The 18,802-nt window shown below is 34.8% G+C and overlaps 1 protein-coding gene across 4 annotated transcripts; it reads right to left on the bottom strand.

Annotated features, from left to right (window-relative positions):
- Window positions 1-4,796: 4,796 nt before the first annotated feature.
- Window positions 4,797-18,096, bottom strand: LOC112505759. Of its 4 annotated transcripts, none has more exons than XM_025109723.1 (12): window positions 16,051-18,096; window positions 15,643-15,882; window positions 12,242-12,371; window positions 10,370-10,522; window positions 10,047-10,282; window positions 9,869-9,935; window positions 8,509-8,536; window positions 8,330-8,436; window positions 7,214-7,452; window positions 6,537-6,615; window positions 6,304-6,444; window positions 4,797-5,618 (listed from the first exon to the last, which is right to left on the bottom strand). In XM_025109723.1, exons 1-12 carry the CDS (start codon window positions 17,988-17,990, stop codon window positions 5,409-5,411), a joined length of 3,570 nt encoding a protein of 1,189 aa, XP_024965491.1. In that variant the 5' UTR covers window positions 17,991-18,096; the 3' UTR covers window positions 4,797-5,408. The 4 variants fall into 4 exon arrangements, with proteins under 4 accessions (XP_024965491.1, XP_024965492.1, XP_024965490.1 ...); XM_025109724.1 differs by having other exon boundaries at window positions 4,799-5,618; window positions 8,330-8,536; window positions 16,051-17,815; window positions 17,939-18,096; XM_025109725.1 differs by adding an exon at window positions 5,951-6,020 and having other exon boundaries at window positions 5,541-5,618; window positions 8,330-8,536.
- Window positions 18,097-18,802: the final 706 nt, after the last annotated feature.

Raw genomic sequence — 18,802 nt, forward strand, 5'->3', positions numbered from 1 at the left:
TATAATTAAAATTAATTAATAATTTTCTATTAATATTAATTAGTACTCATTAATACTAGTAATACTTAGTTTTTATTTTTATTTATTAAAAATTAATCTTTATTAATAATAATTAATATTAATGATGATTATGATTAAAAAAAGTGACCAAAAACTCCTAATAAACTACGTCATAGAGCGTTTCGATAAGTTAGCTTATGTTTATTCAAATGTGTACCCGAAAGATAAGCTAGCTTATATTTGTCGAAAAATGTCTTAATAAATATCTGAATTCGTTTTCTTCAATATATACTAGAAGGGTACTCGTGCAATGCATCGAGACACACTTCGATTTCAATGTTTTGTTTTATTTTTTTATCTATGTCGATATAATACGATTTGATATGTTTTGAGAAATCGATAATGTTTTTATTTTTTAATAATATAAAATTTTGAAAATATCAAATAAAATTTGCAAAAAATATATCAAAATTTATATCAAATTAACTATTTAAAAGTTCTTGTTTGTGTATTTTTTTTTTAATTCAAATTTTTTATTATAATTTCATTTAACGAACGACGTAACTTAATTTAAGTTTAATAATATGTTTTTTTTATAAAGATAATAATTAAGTATTCTATTAGAACTCAATAATTATCATAATTATATTTCAAATTTTTTATATTTTAAAATAAGATGTTTATCATCTATTTGATTATGTTTATCCGTAGTTAGTTACATGAATTCAGACATAAAGCTTTAATAAGTTGTACTTATGCACATACTCTTGAATTTTAAGTAATATGCATTAATAAACAGTACTTTATTCATAAAAAAAAGTTTATAAGAATTTTTGTCAAATATTTTATGATATAGTGTGTGTGTGTGTATATATATATATATATATATATATATATATATATATATATGTATATGTATGTATGCCATTATTATTTTATAAGCCAATGAAATCTAACAAACCATACAAACCGTGTGGTTCTTTGTTTAATTGAATAAAATTGTGTCATGAAAGTGTTTGATATGATGAATTTTTTTCATATAATTTTTTTCTTGATGAAATTGTTTCATATTTTTTTTTTCTTGTGAAAATGAAATTGTTTTATGTATTTCTCACTTTGATGAAACTTTTATTACATATTCTTGATTAATCAACCCTCATATATTCTTGATGAAATTGTTTCATATATTATTTGCTAATCAATCTTCATAATTAAATTATATTTATATTAACAAATTATTACAAAACAAATGTTTTTAACATTTTTAGAACGGAACCTAAAGATATCATAAAGATTACTAAAGGAAAATAAGTAATATGTGTTGCAATCATTCTACGAAGAAGAGGATTGCATTTTTATCGACAATCTGAAATAAAAATATCGGATTTCTTTACAAATTATATCATATTATAATCGTCTCGTCACTACCTTCAAAATGAGCACAATATTAAATATTTTTGAATTTAATCATATTGTTAAATACAATATATACGTAGTGGATTGTTTTATATTCATTATTTTTTAATTTTATTTTACACCTTTAATGTACAAATTTAAAACTCACAATCTCCATCAAACCATCACGATCTCAAAAATAATATTAAAAATCAAATAAATTTTTAWGTTTAAATACTCTTATAATTATTTATTTAATTTTTTTTATGTATTTTTCTTTTCAACTTTTATATCATTATCATATTAACATGAATAATCGTATATCAATTAAAATACATTAAAAAGTAAATTTCTTTTTTTTTTATAAATTATACCATTATAATTGTCTCACCAATACCTTTCAAAATGAGTTCAATATCAGAAATTTTAAATTTAACCATATTTTTAAATATCAGAAATATATAGTGAGTTATTTTTAAAATATATGCTTCACTTGTTTTATATTTCTTAAACTTTAATTTTTCATTTTTCATTTTTCATTTTTCATTTTTCATTTTTAATTTTTCATTTTTCATTTTTCATTTTTCATTTTTCATTTTTAATTTTTCATTTTGTACACTCTCATCTATATTATCTATATACTATATTGATAAGCATGCTAAATGGTTACATATTGAATTTTAAGAGATATCCATTTTCAAAGTTGTTAAATGTCAAATTCACTATAAATATGTAACGTCTTGACTTCCACAAATCATTTATGGTTTGAAGGCATGTGGTCAGATTTCAAAGTTTGATTAACAAGGCGTCGGTATCTTTGTGTCTGTACTGTTCATTTATTCTTGAATTTTAATGATAATTAGTGGTTTCACAAAAAGAAGATTAAGGAGTCGTTTACCAAACRCTTACTCAGGTAAGTGAACACCAAGTCACATTACTTTACCGGATGAATATGGTAAGGACCAAGAATCTTACCCGGTAAGAGCGAAACAAGGACCAAGAGTTTTACCCGGTAAGTGAGGGTGATTACTCTTACCACGGTAAAAGCTTATCGGGATAAATTGTTGAATATGATACAGTTTTGGTGGACTAAAATCTTACCCAATAAGTAAATGATAATGTTAAATTTTACCTACAAACGCTTACTGGGTAAGAGTTTGGTAAACAACCCCTAAGTTCATAATATGCGTAGTCAAACCCAATTTATCTAAAACCGGTGCCATTTTCCTTTGATGGCAAAATGTTAGATTCTTCTGTTGTATTTGGGCCGTGTGATTTTTTTCATCTTCAAAGTTCCCACTTAAAATTAATTCGTTTTTTATGTTAGATGTGTCTCAATTCTAAATATCTTGGAGTTTGACAGTTAACCTTTGTACTTCTATACTTAGTGGTCGTGAGAGATTGCATTGCAGGGACACCGATCTTGTGAAGAGAACAGGTGCTGCCACTGCTGCTGAAGTTAGACCCACCGGACTTTCACATGCATTTGCTACTTATATTGCTGTTAGTATATGAGAAAAAGTGCAAACAAGTGCATGTGTAAATTATACCTACCGTCGCCAGTGGCTTATTATATAAACTTGTGGATATATATAAGTTTCTACCATCGCTAATAAAATTGCTAGATTTCATCAATGCATTGTTTCTAAATGAAACAAGGATTGATTATTTGGTATTAGGGTTTTAAGAGAAATCTTAAACTTGTATGCTTTCGTTTTGAGGTATCATCTGCCACAAATGAAACACTGAATGCTTTACAAACAAGCTTGAGATTCACTTGGAACTGAAARCATTAAGCACTTTACATCAAGTAAATCTAATCATGGATTCCCTCCATCTTCCTTCATGCATTTTCAAGATAGGTTTGGATAATGGTCGATAAAATATACGAATGGTAGCTTTTCTCTTACGTAAACTAACACATATCACCAAGGTATTGTAAGACCAACTTTTTACATTACCCTACTGAAGAAAATAACAAAGAGAACATTAGCAATGCTTTGAACCTTCACAATATTATGTTGTAACGATATATTTGTTGCCTAACTAACGCCCACATCACTGAAGTACAAAATGACCAAATTTATACACCCATCCTCAAGAAAAGGATGTCTGTTCTCATTTTATTTGATTTAATAAATGCCCTCATACTGCTAGTGATGTATTAGAGGACTTGTGAATTTTGTTGCTTTGAAAGAATCAAATCAGTAACTCCAAACACAAGGTACAACGTTCCTTTACTTCTTCTTGTTGGACCTTCCAAGCCCTTTCTTAGCGAGCAAAAAAAAGGCCTCGGCCAGGATTTGGGGGTAAAAAAGGGCCTAATCAAGCTTTTACAGGATAGACTTACCCCCAAAATTTTGGCTTCGTCGGGTTTTGAGGCCTAGCCTAGACCACGCTTTGGGCTCACTAGGCCCAATCTTTTTTCTGACTCGGGCTTCAGCTTTTTTTTCCATCTCTACTCCAACAAGAAGATTAGATATCAATGAAGGCATGACGGTCTTTTTACAACATTAGTGTTTTTTTATTAACCTGGATATTCAACCCGTTATGCGAGCCGACTAATCCAATGACGACCACCTGCTTTACAGATAGCCCGGAGTCACTGTTTTTGAACCTCCGTGGCTACAAAGGGATTTTTATTCTTCCTCGGATTTTTACAACATTAGCGTTATGGACCCAAACCGTTGAAAAAACAAATCACGAGTGCTAGAGGTATGCACCCCAAACGGTTCGGTCCAAAGTCGTGTATGAGGCACCGCCTCTTATACGGAAATTGTATCGTTTCACCAGTTTTTTCTGCTTTCTTCCCTAGTATATGGAAATTGTATGGTTACCCATAAACTTAGGGGTTGTTTACCAAACGCTTATCCGGTAAGCACTTACCGATAAACTTAGCACTATCATTTACTTAACGGATAAGATTTTAGTTTACTAAAATAGTATCATATACAACAATTTACCCGGTAAACGCTTACCGTTGTAAGAGTCGTCGCCTTCACTTACCGGATAAGACTCTTGGTTCTTGTCTCGCTCTTACTGGGTAAGATTCTTGATCCTTACCATATTCATCCGGTAAGGTAAAGTGACTTGGTGTTCACTTACCCAAGCAAGCGTTTGGTAAACGGCCCCTTAATCTTCCATTCTTCCCTATCGTCTTACTGCATATAAAAAGCAATCGATGATTGTTGATTCAACACCAAACCATCGACCGATTCATCTCTGGTTCGCTGCTTCTCTCCAAAACCAATTTGAATATTAATCGATACCAAACGAATTGACATCTTCTCTCGTAGTTTTACGTATTTATTTTGTTTCTTTACTATGTTGGCAAGACTGATTGCATATTCTTTACTTCTTTYATGTGTACATRTGCTGCTAAGAGGAAAATGCRTCAAGGCTCGTTTCCGTTCATTAAAACTTTGATCACGAGGACCTGTTTCGATAAAAGTTCACTTTATGGACCCAATACATTAAAATCACAAAAGCACATAAAAAAGAAGTAACTTACACTAAAATTATATAACAAGACTTGAACTCGAACACTACAAGGATGGAAGTGGTACCTTGTGTACTGCTACGCCAAAGGCCTCTGGTAGCAACAGAACTTTAAGTCACAAATTCAGTCATCGTATCTGAATCGTACAACACCTCCGTTGCTTCGATAAGCGATTTAGTAACATTATAAATAACGACAGTAATTGTATGCAACTATTCATAACAATGAACAAACAAACATAACTAATGTTAAAAAATTGGGTGAGGTGAAAGACCCTRTACAAGATCTATCTTCCTGCTCGAGTCCCTATTTCACCTTGTATGTATATGTATGCAACTCCAGGACCTCTAACTTATTCCTCATGTAACTTCAGTCCTAGATAAAAGGATGATCGTTTCCAGATGCTTCGTGACCAGCAGAATCATCGTTTATAATCAAACCAGCTTCACCTGGAACTCGTTAATCCTGTTGTCAGTAAACCGTGAAAGAAATTTTGTGGGTGTTTGTGAAGGATTTACCAACGGGGATAGGAGCTATGGTAAGTTTTATTCGGATCCTGCCAATAGTAATAGTGGGAGTTACTGTAGGTCTTTCTTGATTCCTGTGGGGTCCTGYGGTTGGTAGTCTCATATGGAGAGTTGTAAAAGCCGGATGCTCTTCTGCTGCTGCTGACGTTGATGTTCATTTCTTCCCACATTTCCTCTTCGAGGTCATACTTGGACCTCTGCAAAGTTAAATCAGATGTTAGACAAACAGAGATGGAGGTGAAGGGAGAACGGCTCAGATTTTTTATGAAATTGTCAAAAAGACCACTATCCGAACACCACATCAATGAYGGTCAACAGAGGCCGATAGATATCACTATTTGTGTTCATGTTTAGAGTTTATCATCTGTGATCATTGCTGTGCGATGTGCAATTTGTGTGAATGTACTAGAACAAATATTCAGCCAACTAAAAGTGAAATGGACACTGGAAATGATCCCCCCCAAACGGACATTATTATGAGAATTGTCATCATCTAAATATCTTAAGCAATTGAAAAGGCCATATATACCGGATAAGTGTTCTGTATGCTACAAGATACCAGAAAAAATCTCCATTTTATTCCTTCGAGAACAAATCCTCTGAACAAGTCAGTAATATTATATATGATAAGTCACGTTAGAAGAAAGAWAGGACATAATATGAATAAAGTTTTAGATCTCCCATAAAAAAATGATTTAAAAGAAAAGGATATGGAACAAAGAAGAAAATTAAAGAGTCGAGTCTTCACAGTTATMTGCCAGCTAGGGTATGGTAAGAAATGGACAAGTGTTACCAGTAGAGCCMAGCCTCACAGGAGGTCATGGGTACAAACCATATATAAATATTATACTTCAAGAAAAAAGAAATTTGAAAGCTGCAGACCTTCGTGGAATCTGAGAGCACAGCATATGCCTCTCCAATCATCTTAAAAAGTCTGTCAGCATCCATTTGAATCGATTCAGCAATCACTTTCCATTGTTGCCCATCACTTCCACTTTCAGCTCTTGCAACGATCTGACCAGCCTAAAACTCAGCAAACAAAAACTCTTTAGAGAAGAAATATGGTATTCAATTGAAGTCTACATCTTTTTGAATAATACAACACAAAGTAAGACCTTGTCTGGATGATGTCTGAGAGCTGCTTTACGATAAGCCTTCTTAACTTCCGATGCAGTATCTGAAGATTTTATTCCCCTGAAAATAAGAGCATACAGAGTACTAACATAAGTGATTCCAGATCACATGAATAGCTCATCAATTCCATGTCACATGATTCATCATAATATTCATGTAAAATATTTCCAGAACTCTTTCAGTTCAAGTCATCAGCTGTAATCTTGTTCAAAGCCCACACATGGACTTGAGTGATTTGCGTCTAGGGCAGGCTCAACTGAGAACCGTAAATATTTTTAAGAGCTTGTGAACCAACGATTCGTGAATTATTCATATATTCTTGATAAATATCATGAATAATGAAAATCATGATATTCATGATCATTACTATGCATGGATATTTTTGGGTTATTCATRAAATAGTTGGTTCTCAGGTTCTCAAAATATTTACGTTTCTCATTTGAACGTTCCCATTTGCATCTATGCTTCTACATCCATACAATGCAAGAAAAGAATCACATGAATTCCCAAGGAGGTCCCAATRAATAGCAAACCCAAATATTTGCATGTACCCAACACAGGCATTGAGCATCACCTTTTTTTGCCATAAATAAAATGTGTTGCTTCAAAACCAAGGGATACAAAGATAACATAAACTTAATGAAGAAAAAGAACTTACAGAATAAGGTAAAGGTCTAAGGATCTTTCCTTCTTTGCCTTTTCTTCTATAGAAGAAAGACGGCGGCGAGCTCTTCTTAGATCTTTCACACTGCCTCCAGTTGCACTCCCTGGCGTGGCAGACCTCTGAGAATTCTTCCCTGACTGTATTTCAAGTATGGAGATGAGTCTCTGAAGATCATCAGCTGCATGCTTGTAGTCTCTAATCATCTCCTGTAAGGTAGCCCTTCTTGAAAGTGCCTGACAATATGACAAGGCAATTAACCATAATAAATTCTTACCAACACCTCAAAGTGGTTAAGTTAAAATATTGAATACTACTAGARGCAGACTAGAGCCTACAAACTAAAATCAAAAGGCTACTCAAGGGGCACAGTAAACATAACAAACTGCTTTAGTTTGAAATTTTTAAGCACAAAATTTGCATATGGAAGTGATAAAACTAGCAGTTTGCCAAAAAAAATTAAGATGAAGAGCAGCAATCTGTTAATAAATGTTCATGCAAGTTCCTATCAACGTCTATCTGTACTAGATATAAAACTACCAACGACATTAAACGTCTTAAAATATCTCATGAATCATTCTCTAAATTTGAACATGATTTGTAACTTTGTGCCTGTGAATGTGATTTCCTTTATTGACAAAGCATTCAACTTTAGGAACTTGTTAGCAGCACCTTAAARTGATAAAGTTACAAGGATRCTTACTACTGAAGGCAGACTAGAGCCATCACACTGAAATTAGAGTGTTACTCAGTCTGCCTTTAGTAGTAAGCATCCTTGTAACTTTAGCACTTTAAGATGCCGCTAACCAAGGTTTTAAAGAACAAAAACAAGCCTCGAGGCGATCCTTGTAACTTTTAGCACTTTAAGATGCCGGTAAGGCGCTAACAAATTACTAAAGTTGATTGCTTTGTCATAAAGGGAAATAACATGCAGACACAAAGTAAGATAATAGCCATATGATAAAACCAGAGCACTAAAACAGAATCCAAGACAAGGATTTCATCCTGCATGCTACTTGAGATGAACCAACTCAAATTTGAAAAGAGACATGATCTACAATACAATAAGGTAATAGCATATGATAAAACCAGAGCACTAAAGCAGATGTATACCTTCGGGTAACTTCCGTCAAGAGCTATAGCTATACTGCAATCTCCAATGGCATCAACRATTCCGCCCAAGGATTGGTGTGCAGCAGCACGATTGCAAAAACACACAGCTGCAAATGAACGTGATTCAATACTCTTTGATATTGCAGCAGTATAATGCTCCACTGCTTCTGTGTGTTTACCGCTCTGAAAGGCTTCATTTCCTGCATTCTGATCCCCCAACCAAAGAGAAGAAAAGATATATATAAAAAATAAGAATCAAGTTGATTCAAAAAGATACTTGGATATGTATAATGATTCAGTCCTCTGCATTAGCAACAATAAGGCAAGAGAATGCAGCACTGAGCTCTTTTCAAACTTAGAAACMATGAGCAGGATGCAAATATTACAGGAAGAATCAATTGCAGCTCCTTAAAAAAGCAAGTGAACACCTTAAGAAATGTATGCTTTAAAAGAATGAGTATATAAGCTAAACAGCAATTGGTTTGATTCATAACGTAACATATTACACTTGCTACAAAGAAGGGGGGAAATAATAACTAAGCAACCACCACCTTATTACTTCCAACAGTCATCAATGCTTAAAGGCACTGACCAAAAAGGTAACAAGTTGTCACAAGGCATAGTATAGCACCAAAAATTCAGTATAGAYTATCCTCTATATTTTATATATGTAAAGTACAGCATTATGCCTTAGTTGTTGGAAGTACTATTCTTAATTTGATTTATTTAYATTTCTATTAGTATAGGAAGCTGAAAATAATCATATTGACCTAACTCMTGAATTTTTGCTAGGTTTAAGTTGAACGTTCCTTGTCCCCAAATTTGAGAWGGTTTGTACTGTTTATCATCATAATTCAAAGAAGTTGACAAACTTCATGTTGACCTTCATAACTTCTATTCATCTTTAGCCACATGAAAAATCCCCATAATACCTTTGAGATCTAAGTTTAGATGTACTTCAATGATTTTGGAGGTTATTGCAAAAAACACAAACTAAGTAGMATGGCAAAAGCAGGGAGAAAATGTTTTCATTTACTTGGTTTTTCCAGCTAAATAAGGAATAGCAAGTAAGCCCTTAAATATACAATGTTTTTCATATCCGATTAGCATATTACAGTAATGCATCATGTTTAGACATGCCTCAACCAAACATGTTCTCACGCTTGGAAAGAGCTTAACATTACATGTAACACTTTGTTAGCCGCTCTCCTCCAGAAATTGGCATTCCATAAGCCAAAGCAMTATATTTACCCCACCTCCCAGTCCCAAAAAGAACAAGGAACGACCACTTCCTTCCCATCCTTGTTCTCTAATTACGAAACAAGTGCAAACACCAATACTTTTCGTGAAATTCCATCTATTGGAATAAATTAACTTGTTATACAGTCACTAATTGATAACTTCTTCACACAGAAACTAGTAATTGAAGCCGTTCCTCAAATGTTCTACCAATGTTCTTACTAGAAGGGTCAAAAACTGGTGCAACCACAGTTCCACATGTAACACGGAACATGAAACAAAGAACAATGTTAGCCATACCTTGCAGTGTAAAAGTTCACGTATGGCAACAGCCAGAGAAACTAATGATTCCTCAGGTCCCACAATCCTGTTTCCGACCCATATAATGTAAACATATATCAGTAACAAATTTWGTTGGCCCTTCCATAGCATATTGGGACATCAGGATTTATAATCATGATGAAATTGTTTGCATTACTTGTCTGTGGTCGGTCTCAGTTGCACGTGTTTCTCAATTAAGTCTAGAGCTATCTCAAGCCTGCCCAGATGAAAGTAGGACTTGGACATCAGGTTCCACCTCCAAAGCTTTAATGAGTTCTTGCAGTCATAGCCATCCACGTTCATGTGACCTACAACACCTCCAGTTGCAAAATTCTTTTCAGCTAAACCTAGAGTTTGCTCACACAGTTGAACCACCTCTTCATGCTTCTCCAACTGATCAAATTACAGCAAAGCAATCAATTCCAATTATTAACCAAGTATATCTAATGAAGATTATAAATCATTTAGACCATCACAAACCATAAGAAGAGCCTCTCCCTTCATATGAAGTAATTTCTCTGAATAGCAGCTTATTAACAAAGCATCATCAATAATTCTCAATGCATTAGTTGCTGAGTCATAAGTTTTCTGTTCCAGAAGCTCTGCAGCGCACTTCATATAATCATCAACTTTCTGCCAATGAGAGATTTTGTGGTTAGAAGCTGTCTTACAGGAATACTTGTTGCAAAGATAGAAGCCTCAAGGTAGCTTGCTTGAAAAACATTTATTTGGATAGCAAGTTACCACCATTTCTTTACAAAAGACAAACATTGAAAACCAGAAACCCAAAAATAAAATAATGGTGCACCATCTTAATTTTACAAGAGAGGACAGTTCAAAGCCTCATATTAAGTACGCTCGTAGCTTATATCTTGATTAAGTGCTCCAATACTATCAATATGCGTTGATTTTTAAGCAGTAAAATTGGGTAGTACGAAATATTAGTTTCCCAACCTGTACTATTTAACTTGTTTTGATATGGTTATGGTCATTGACAGTGGATTGGCAGCTGTGGATTCTACTAAAATGCAAGTTTCAAYATGGGTTCAAATGAAGCAATTTTAGTCATTAGTAAAGCCAAATAGGGTGGACCTTAACCTCACAAAACATAGGACATCAAAAGCTATAGGTGTTGTGATTTTAGTTTCATCAACCATTTGGTGTAATTGTGATTTACTTGCGATCGATAATAATCGTGATGAGGCAAAGAGAAGTGAGTTAGGGTGTGCRGAGTGCACACTCACAAATGTTGCGCCATCACCTTAGATMGCCATAAGGTGGGGTCAAGGGGGCGGTGCCCCCTTRCAGGGTTCGAGGGGCAGCACCCCGAGGTTTTTGGAATTTATGAAGAGTTGCACTTAGTGAAAATTTCACTAAGTGTAAGTATGGGTGGTGGATTCAGAGATCTGATCAGATTTCTGAAATCACCTTGAAAAATTGCCAAGTACATAAGTCCTGACTATGAACTCAGACTTAAGGCATGAACATCCAGACTTTAAGAATTTGACCAAGTCTTCATCTCCGAACAGTAGTGTCAGAGATCTGAACGCATGTGCATCCARACATAGAAAAATTGGTCCTTAACTCTGGACTTTGCGTTCAGACTTGTGGTTTGCGAAAATTCACTTGTCGTTAACTCTGGAGTCTAGAGTCAGACTCTTTGCAATCAGACTTAGACCCAATGGAGTCATACTTTGGTCTTGTTACTCTGATTCGGTTGCAACTGCTCTTCAATCTTATCCATTAACGGTTATAACCGCCCATAACCATCGATTTCTCATATAAATACATAAAACATGATCTGATGAATATATATATATACACACACAAAATTGGTGCATTATTTCGTGTATGAAATTTCTAGATTATGCCGGTACTAATTTCGTGATTACTCAAGGCATAAAAGAGGCAAAATACAGTATTTGGGAAGTGTTCTCCAATACATGATCTAGAAACTTATCCAAGTTATTTATAACCACAAACCCAGTTTCCCAACAGTAGGCTTCATTGGTTCTGATGATACCCAGCAAAAGAAGGCYGGTATAGCAGTAATAGTGTGAAATAGCATCTCTGGCAATATTACCGCATGTAAACAGGCCCTTCAATTTTTTGAGATTCCCAACCTAATTCATGGAATTTTATTTATAAAATTACTACTCTCGGAAATCAGAATCTAAAATACCAAATACATCCTACTATCTATAATCCAAATAAACAATCAGAATTCAAGATCTCAAGTCCATGGCGATGCTTGGAACTATCCAAAGGTGCTGAGCATGAACCACAGTATCATTGCAGTTGATATTGAAAATATTGTGATAGAGGCAAAAGCTACATGATATATGTAGTTACCTGTGCCTTCTGCAGGCCATCAGCAGCTTCAATTGCAATTCTCCTATCCAAGCAAACATTGTCCACAGACTCCAAGCACTTGTTATAATTGTAGAATGCATCCTCCACCTCTCCTAGAAGTAAATGACAACTACAAACAGGATACCAAAAAGTATAAGCAAGACATTACACCCTWGAATTGCAGCAAGTTCCAACAAAGCCTTTCAGCTACAAGAAACAAAATAGATTGTATGTGCGCCTTGATGGGTAAGGCGGGCCATGAGGCGGTGGGGAGGTCCACAGGCGTGTRTCTCTTCTCTTTTATAAAAAACCTTCCTTTTTTAGTTAAGGAAATGATAAAACTAAAAGAACTAATATTATTACGGAAACCAAATCTTCTCTTTTATATAAACACCTTCCTTTTTTTTACAAATATACCGTTCAAAAATATATCCTTTATAGTGAAAGGCCGGGTGGTTTTGTAATTTTAATATATTTTTAAATGGTTTTAATTTATTTCCTTCCCTTTCCTCCCACAAGTGGAAGGAAAGTTTTGAGAGGAAAGTTATCRTTATTTTCCTTTTGCTTCTTTTCCTTTCTCTCCTAAAAAAGTTTCGAGAACACGAGTTTTTTTCAACTTTCCTCCCATTTCCCTCCCTTTCCTTCGTAAAAAARGTTTCAAGAACACATAAAGAAACCTAATATTACTATGGAAACCGAATCGACGTCTTATTCCCTATGAAACTCAAAGTCTTTTTCTTCTGAGATTCAATACCAGACCAGTAAATTAATAAGTTTTTTTGACTTCTATTGCTTCTTCTCTCCAAGACTCCAACGACAGTCAACCATTGCCTCTTTGCTCTTCTCTCCAACGATTTCTTTGTTTCTTATATATATATTAGTATACATATGCTGTTTTTAGGTATAATCTATATATATATATATATATATATTCTGTTTTTATGTACATATACGTTATAATATATATATCTCTATATATATGTATGTATGTATTCTGTATTATATATAAATTATCTATAATCTATTATAATATATATATATATATATAAACTCTGTATAATCTGTTTTATCTATATATATAGTCTGATTTATGTACATATTCTTGTGACTAATCTGTTTTATGCACATAATCTGTTTTTAATATATAATCGGTTTTTACATATATATGTGTATATACACACATGTATATATTCTAAATTATGGGTTTATAGTTTATTTACTTGTATGGAAATATGAAATTATGTTTTTTTGTTAGTGTTACAGATTTAATTTTGTTGTTTTATTTTTTCATGATAGACYATCACTCCATTTGTTACACTAAATTCTATCTCTTAACAAGTATATTTTGGACAAGCGAAAAACCAGAGATGATTACGAGGTATACCAAGGGACTAATCTAATGCTATAGCTAGTTCTCAATGCCACCAGGTTCAATGTGTTTATGGTCCTTGGAATTAAAATCTTCAATATGAAAATTACTCTCCTTTTGGCTATAATTATGGGCAATCTCAGTGTCGCAGTGCTTATGTGTTCTAATGAACTCCATATCCAGAGTTAATATACAAGGGGATGCTTGGTTAAGGGTTTTGGATGATGAGAAATAGGAAAGGTGATATATAAGATGGTTTGTTGGCATAATAGAGTAACCATCAATGAGTGATGGATAATCATCCATTCCCCAAGATTCGGAGGAAACGAAACTCATTCCTCCATCGTTAACTGCTTCTGTCTCCATTCTCCATCTCTCAACTCCTTATGACTCTGTCGCCCCTTCCATATGTTTGACATATATCATGCCTTGGTGCTCCTTGGCTTAGAAGTAGACATCAGCGAGCTAGATTAAATGGTTAAATTCTACGTCCATCCTGGCAACAACAGTCTCACCTTCAAGGACTTTCAGGCGTTGCACAAGTCCCAGAAGACCTGTTCTTCGAGGATGGCAGTGGACTCGAGGATGAGACCAGAAGATGTAACCATAACAACAGAAGGAGGCAAATTTGATAGAGATGTTCAAGGTGTTTGATGAGAACAGTGACGGATAGGTATTAGCAAAGAAGTTGCAGATGGTGCTTGAGAAGCTAGGGTTCACAGAGGTGAGTGAGTTGGGGAGAGTGGAGATGATGAYATTGTTAGTTGACCGAAATAAAGAAAGATTGGTTGACTTCTCAAAGTTTAAGCACAATACTGATGATTCCCAGGTATCAACCAAGCATCATCAATGAAATAGGAATACCCATTAGTATCCCCCAAAGTTCCCATTCCTTAATTTTGTTTATTATTAATATGCAAAATTAGACAACTTACAAACACTTAAAAAGTATCCTGTCCATGGTTTTAAAAACCACCATAGGCATGCCTCAGGGCRGTTYGGTCCAAAAGCAAATATGAGGCACCGCCTCAGGGTATCTAGTAGGGACATGCGCTTTGGTGGTGTGAGGCGGGCAGTGAGGCGGTTGCGTATCTTTCCCTGATAGAAAATCTCACCCTTTTTATTTAAGGAAATAACTAAAAACTAAAAAACCCTAATATTATACGGAAGCCCATTAGCCTCTTTCCTATGTAGCGCAATTTCTTTTCTTTTGCCAACAAATTAAACATAAAACTTCTCGCGAAAGTCAATTGATCAACAAAGCAATGCTTTATACTATTGTCGACTTCTTCTCCTCTCTGGCTCTCTTCTGTATTACTTCTTATCYCTCCAACGGCTTGTACCTCCTAGTTGTAGGCTTGTACCTGCTAGCTGTAGGCTTGTACCTTCACACTTGTAATAAATTTATTCTCTTTTCTTTTGTAAGCATATTTCAGTTTCTGCATATTTTTATATAGTATCTAAATGTATATTTTTGTAAGAATCTGCATGTTCTTTTATGTATGAAGCTTCTTTTTTGTATAATCTGTTTATATATATATATATATATATATATATCTACTGATTTGTGTACATATTCTGCATGTATACGGGATGTTTTTATGTGCACATTCTGTTTTTACTATGGATACATGCTGTTTTTATGTACATATTACGTTTTTTTATGTATAATCTGGTTTAATGTATGGTATATATTATGTTCTTTTGTGTTATGGATTTATGAATTTTCTTTCTCGATTTTCGGGGATTATGCCTCATACGGTCATACCTAAGTAGAAAACGCCTCGAGGCTCCTTTCCATTCTTTAAAACCTTGATCCTATCACTTACCATGCTACCTTTGAGAGTTGCTTTTATTCTGGTATACATATCATGCATTCACATCAGTCCTTAAAATGCACTTTTAACTTAAGAGCATGGTCGTTAAATACAATTCAAAGCATATCAGATAGCTCAAGGCAAAGAACAGCAATGAAAAGAAATTAGATGATAATCTCTTCTACTTATATGTACGAGACAGACATAAAGCTTACTTTGCAGATCTCAAGTTGGCCTTCAAAAATTTGGGGTCTAATGCAGATGCCATTCTACAGTCCTTTAGGCCTTCCCTCATCCTTCCAAGAGCCATGCGTGTAGCTGCACGATTGCTATAGCACAAAAGAAGAGGTTCTATACAAAATCCAGGTGTCTCAGTATGTTGTATYGAACCAATCCCCTTTGAGTAACAAATTTCTGCTTCTGATAGCTCTCCATTTTTGTAAGCCTGGTTTCCCCTGACATAAACCAACTTTCAGAAGCAAACAACAAACTGAGTATAAAGCCATACCATGAAGTGCCACCTCTCCCCCCCCCCCCACCAAAAGAAAAAAGATGAATAAGAATTATGACAGCATATATGGCTACACAGCTGTAAATTATCAAAACATGAGTAAAAATAACACCTTTTTCGCCATTTGTCACATATTTCCTGATCTGTAGCCTTTGTATGTTCCTGACTAGTAGGTTCATGTGCAAGAGATGCATCAACTCTGCTATTTGGAGTTGTAAATTCCAAACCACAACCAGTTTTCATCTTATATTTCTTCTTCTGATGGGGGCGCTGTCTCACTGCTGCATCAAYATTAGCAGAAGATGAATTCTTTTTYGCACTGAACTTCTCTGTAGTATCAACAGCATCTTCATTTTTAACCTGAGAGGTTGGAGGGTCAGTAGAAGTTGGTGCACAGTCAGTAGCTGAATAAGGAGAGAAATCCATTGGTGAGCTACATCCAGGAGACTCTTCAAATGACTCTGGGACGTCTTTGGATAAACTAGTATAACCACCCTGCTGATAATTTCTAGCTTGTGGCCTCAGTTTTCCTTTGGTCTTTTTTGACTTTCTTTGGCTAACAGAATTGCTTTTACTAAATTCTAACTTCTTGCCTAAACCGGGAAACATATCYGATGTGAAAGAACATGCCACATTTATATCGGGTGTCTTAAAGCCTGTAAATGAATCCCCAAATCCACCAACTTTACTTGCAATGCTGAAGTTGTTGGTTATTCCAGCTCCACTGGCCAGTGGGGCTTCAGAATAATGGGCTTTGGGAACAAAACCAAGGCCTGTTGTTGAGGATGAGGATGAAGATGGGAACGTGTCTTTAATCAATTCAGCCTCAGTCTTTAGTTGATTACTATAACAATGACCGCCATCTGAACTCTTCTCATTTTGATTTACTGGTTCACTCGGGACATCGATATTTGATGTCTTCATCTCATCAGAGACTTTGGATAGAGGGTTGTCAGCAAAAGCATTGCCTAAATTACTTCCAAAAACAAAACGAATATTACTATCAGGAACAGMATTTATATTATTGTCAAGCTTCTTCAAGTAATCACAGCTCCCTGTGCCTTTACTCTTCAAACTGTTCATTTCATCATTGATTCTCCTATTTCCCTTGAAGCTGGATTCTTCTTTTTGGAAATTTGAATCTATCACAAAATCTCTATGATTGACAGAAAACACAAAATCCACATTTTCAAATTTTCTGCTATCTGATGTATTTTTCTCCTCTGCCTTGGGGTTATCATCCATAAAGGATCTAACTTCACCTGGTCCTCTTGTTCCCAAATTCAAGCCTGCCATTGAATTAACCAGACTGGAATCAGCCTTACTTGTATTGCTATTAACCTTCGTAAACCCATCAATACCTGATCTTCCCACTGTTTCATCAGGCCCGTATTCATGCCCAACATTGCCAACATTGCTTGAATTCGAGTTCATTACGCCATTATTCATATTCGCACCAAACACAAAATCCACACGATTAAGTTTTCCAAACTTATTAGCACCTCTTTCACTAACTTTTCTAGAGTCCACCTTTTCATCAGCACCRAAAACAAATTTTAAATTACCATCCGGGAACTTATTTCCATCGGTATGTGCCTCTTCTGAATCCATGTTTTTTGCTAATCTACTATCATCAGTGGCTCCAATATTAAAGCGCAATAGATTAAAATCCAAAAACTCACCAGCACTCTGTTGTTCACCACTACCGCCACTTCCCGTTTGCCCTAGACTCGAATTCAACACCGAACCACTAGTAGTCGCATTGAACACGAAACCAATAGTACGACCTGTAGGTTTTGTACTCGCTGCATCGCTACAGCTCGATTGTTTCCTCGCCTTCACATGCTTCCTCCTCGAAGAACGCACAGGGGCCGCCGCTGCCGCCACGTCATTTGAACAATCAAGTTTACTTGATTTCATGAGATTGAAACCATCATCAAATACACCTGAATCACTAGGATATTTCTGAACGCTAGGGTTAGGGTTTTGGAAATACGTACGCTGTGTGGATGATGATGCTGGGGATAGAAAATCTTCGACTGCGGGTGACATGGCAAGAGTGTGTACGATCTCGAGGGTGAAATCAAAAAGAACAGCAGTCGTCCCGCCGCCACCGCCGCCGATGGACGGAGAGTTGATATCAATTTAGCTTTCCTTCTTTTTTTCCCCAACTGGACATTGTCATTGTTGCTTCTACTTGCTCCGTTTTAAAGAAAGTTAAAAGGAGGGAATGCATAATGCGCAGGCAATTCAAGGGTTACCGAGGGACCATACATTTTGGTTTTTAACTTTTTTTTTTTTTTAACTGGATATTCAATCATCATACGAGCCCACTAATCTCATGATAACTATCTGCTTTACAAATAACTCGGAATTATCGTATTTGAATTTTCGTGGTCGCAAAGGGATTTTTATTCATCTTTGAATTTGAACCTGAGACCACCTGATACTTTTGACTTTTGGAGTCAAGCTCAAACCAATCAGGCACCATCATTGTGGTTAATTTAAACTTTTTTATAATTATTGCAAAATATTTTCAAACCGGTATCTATACTATATTATAAAGAATTTGACAAAAACTCATAAAACCGTTTTTTATATATAAAGTAATGTTTATTGATTCATATTACTTAAAATTCAATATTACAAGTAATTGTGCGTAAGTATAACGCATTAAAGATTCATTTTTGAATTTGTGCAACTAACTATAGATAAACATAATCAAATACGGGATACACGTCTCATTTTGAATATAAAAAATCTAAAATATAAGAATAATCAATAGTTAATTATCTTTATAAAAATTACTATTATTAAAAAATAAATAAATTACTTCGTTATTAAATATAAATAAAATGTTGAAT

Source organism: Cynara cardunculus, assembly GCF_001531365.2.
Source record: "Cynara cardunculus var. scolymus isolate 2C chromosome LG 2, CcrdV1, whole genome shotgun sequence".
In the NCBI taxonomy this organism is placed as follows: Eukaryota; Viridiplantae; Streptophyta; class Magnoliopsida; order Asterales; family Asteraceae; genus Cynara; species Cynara cardunculus.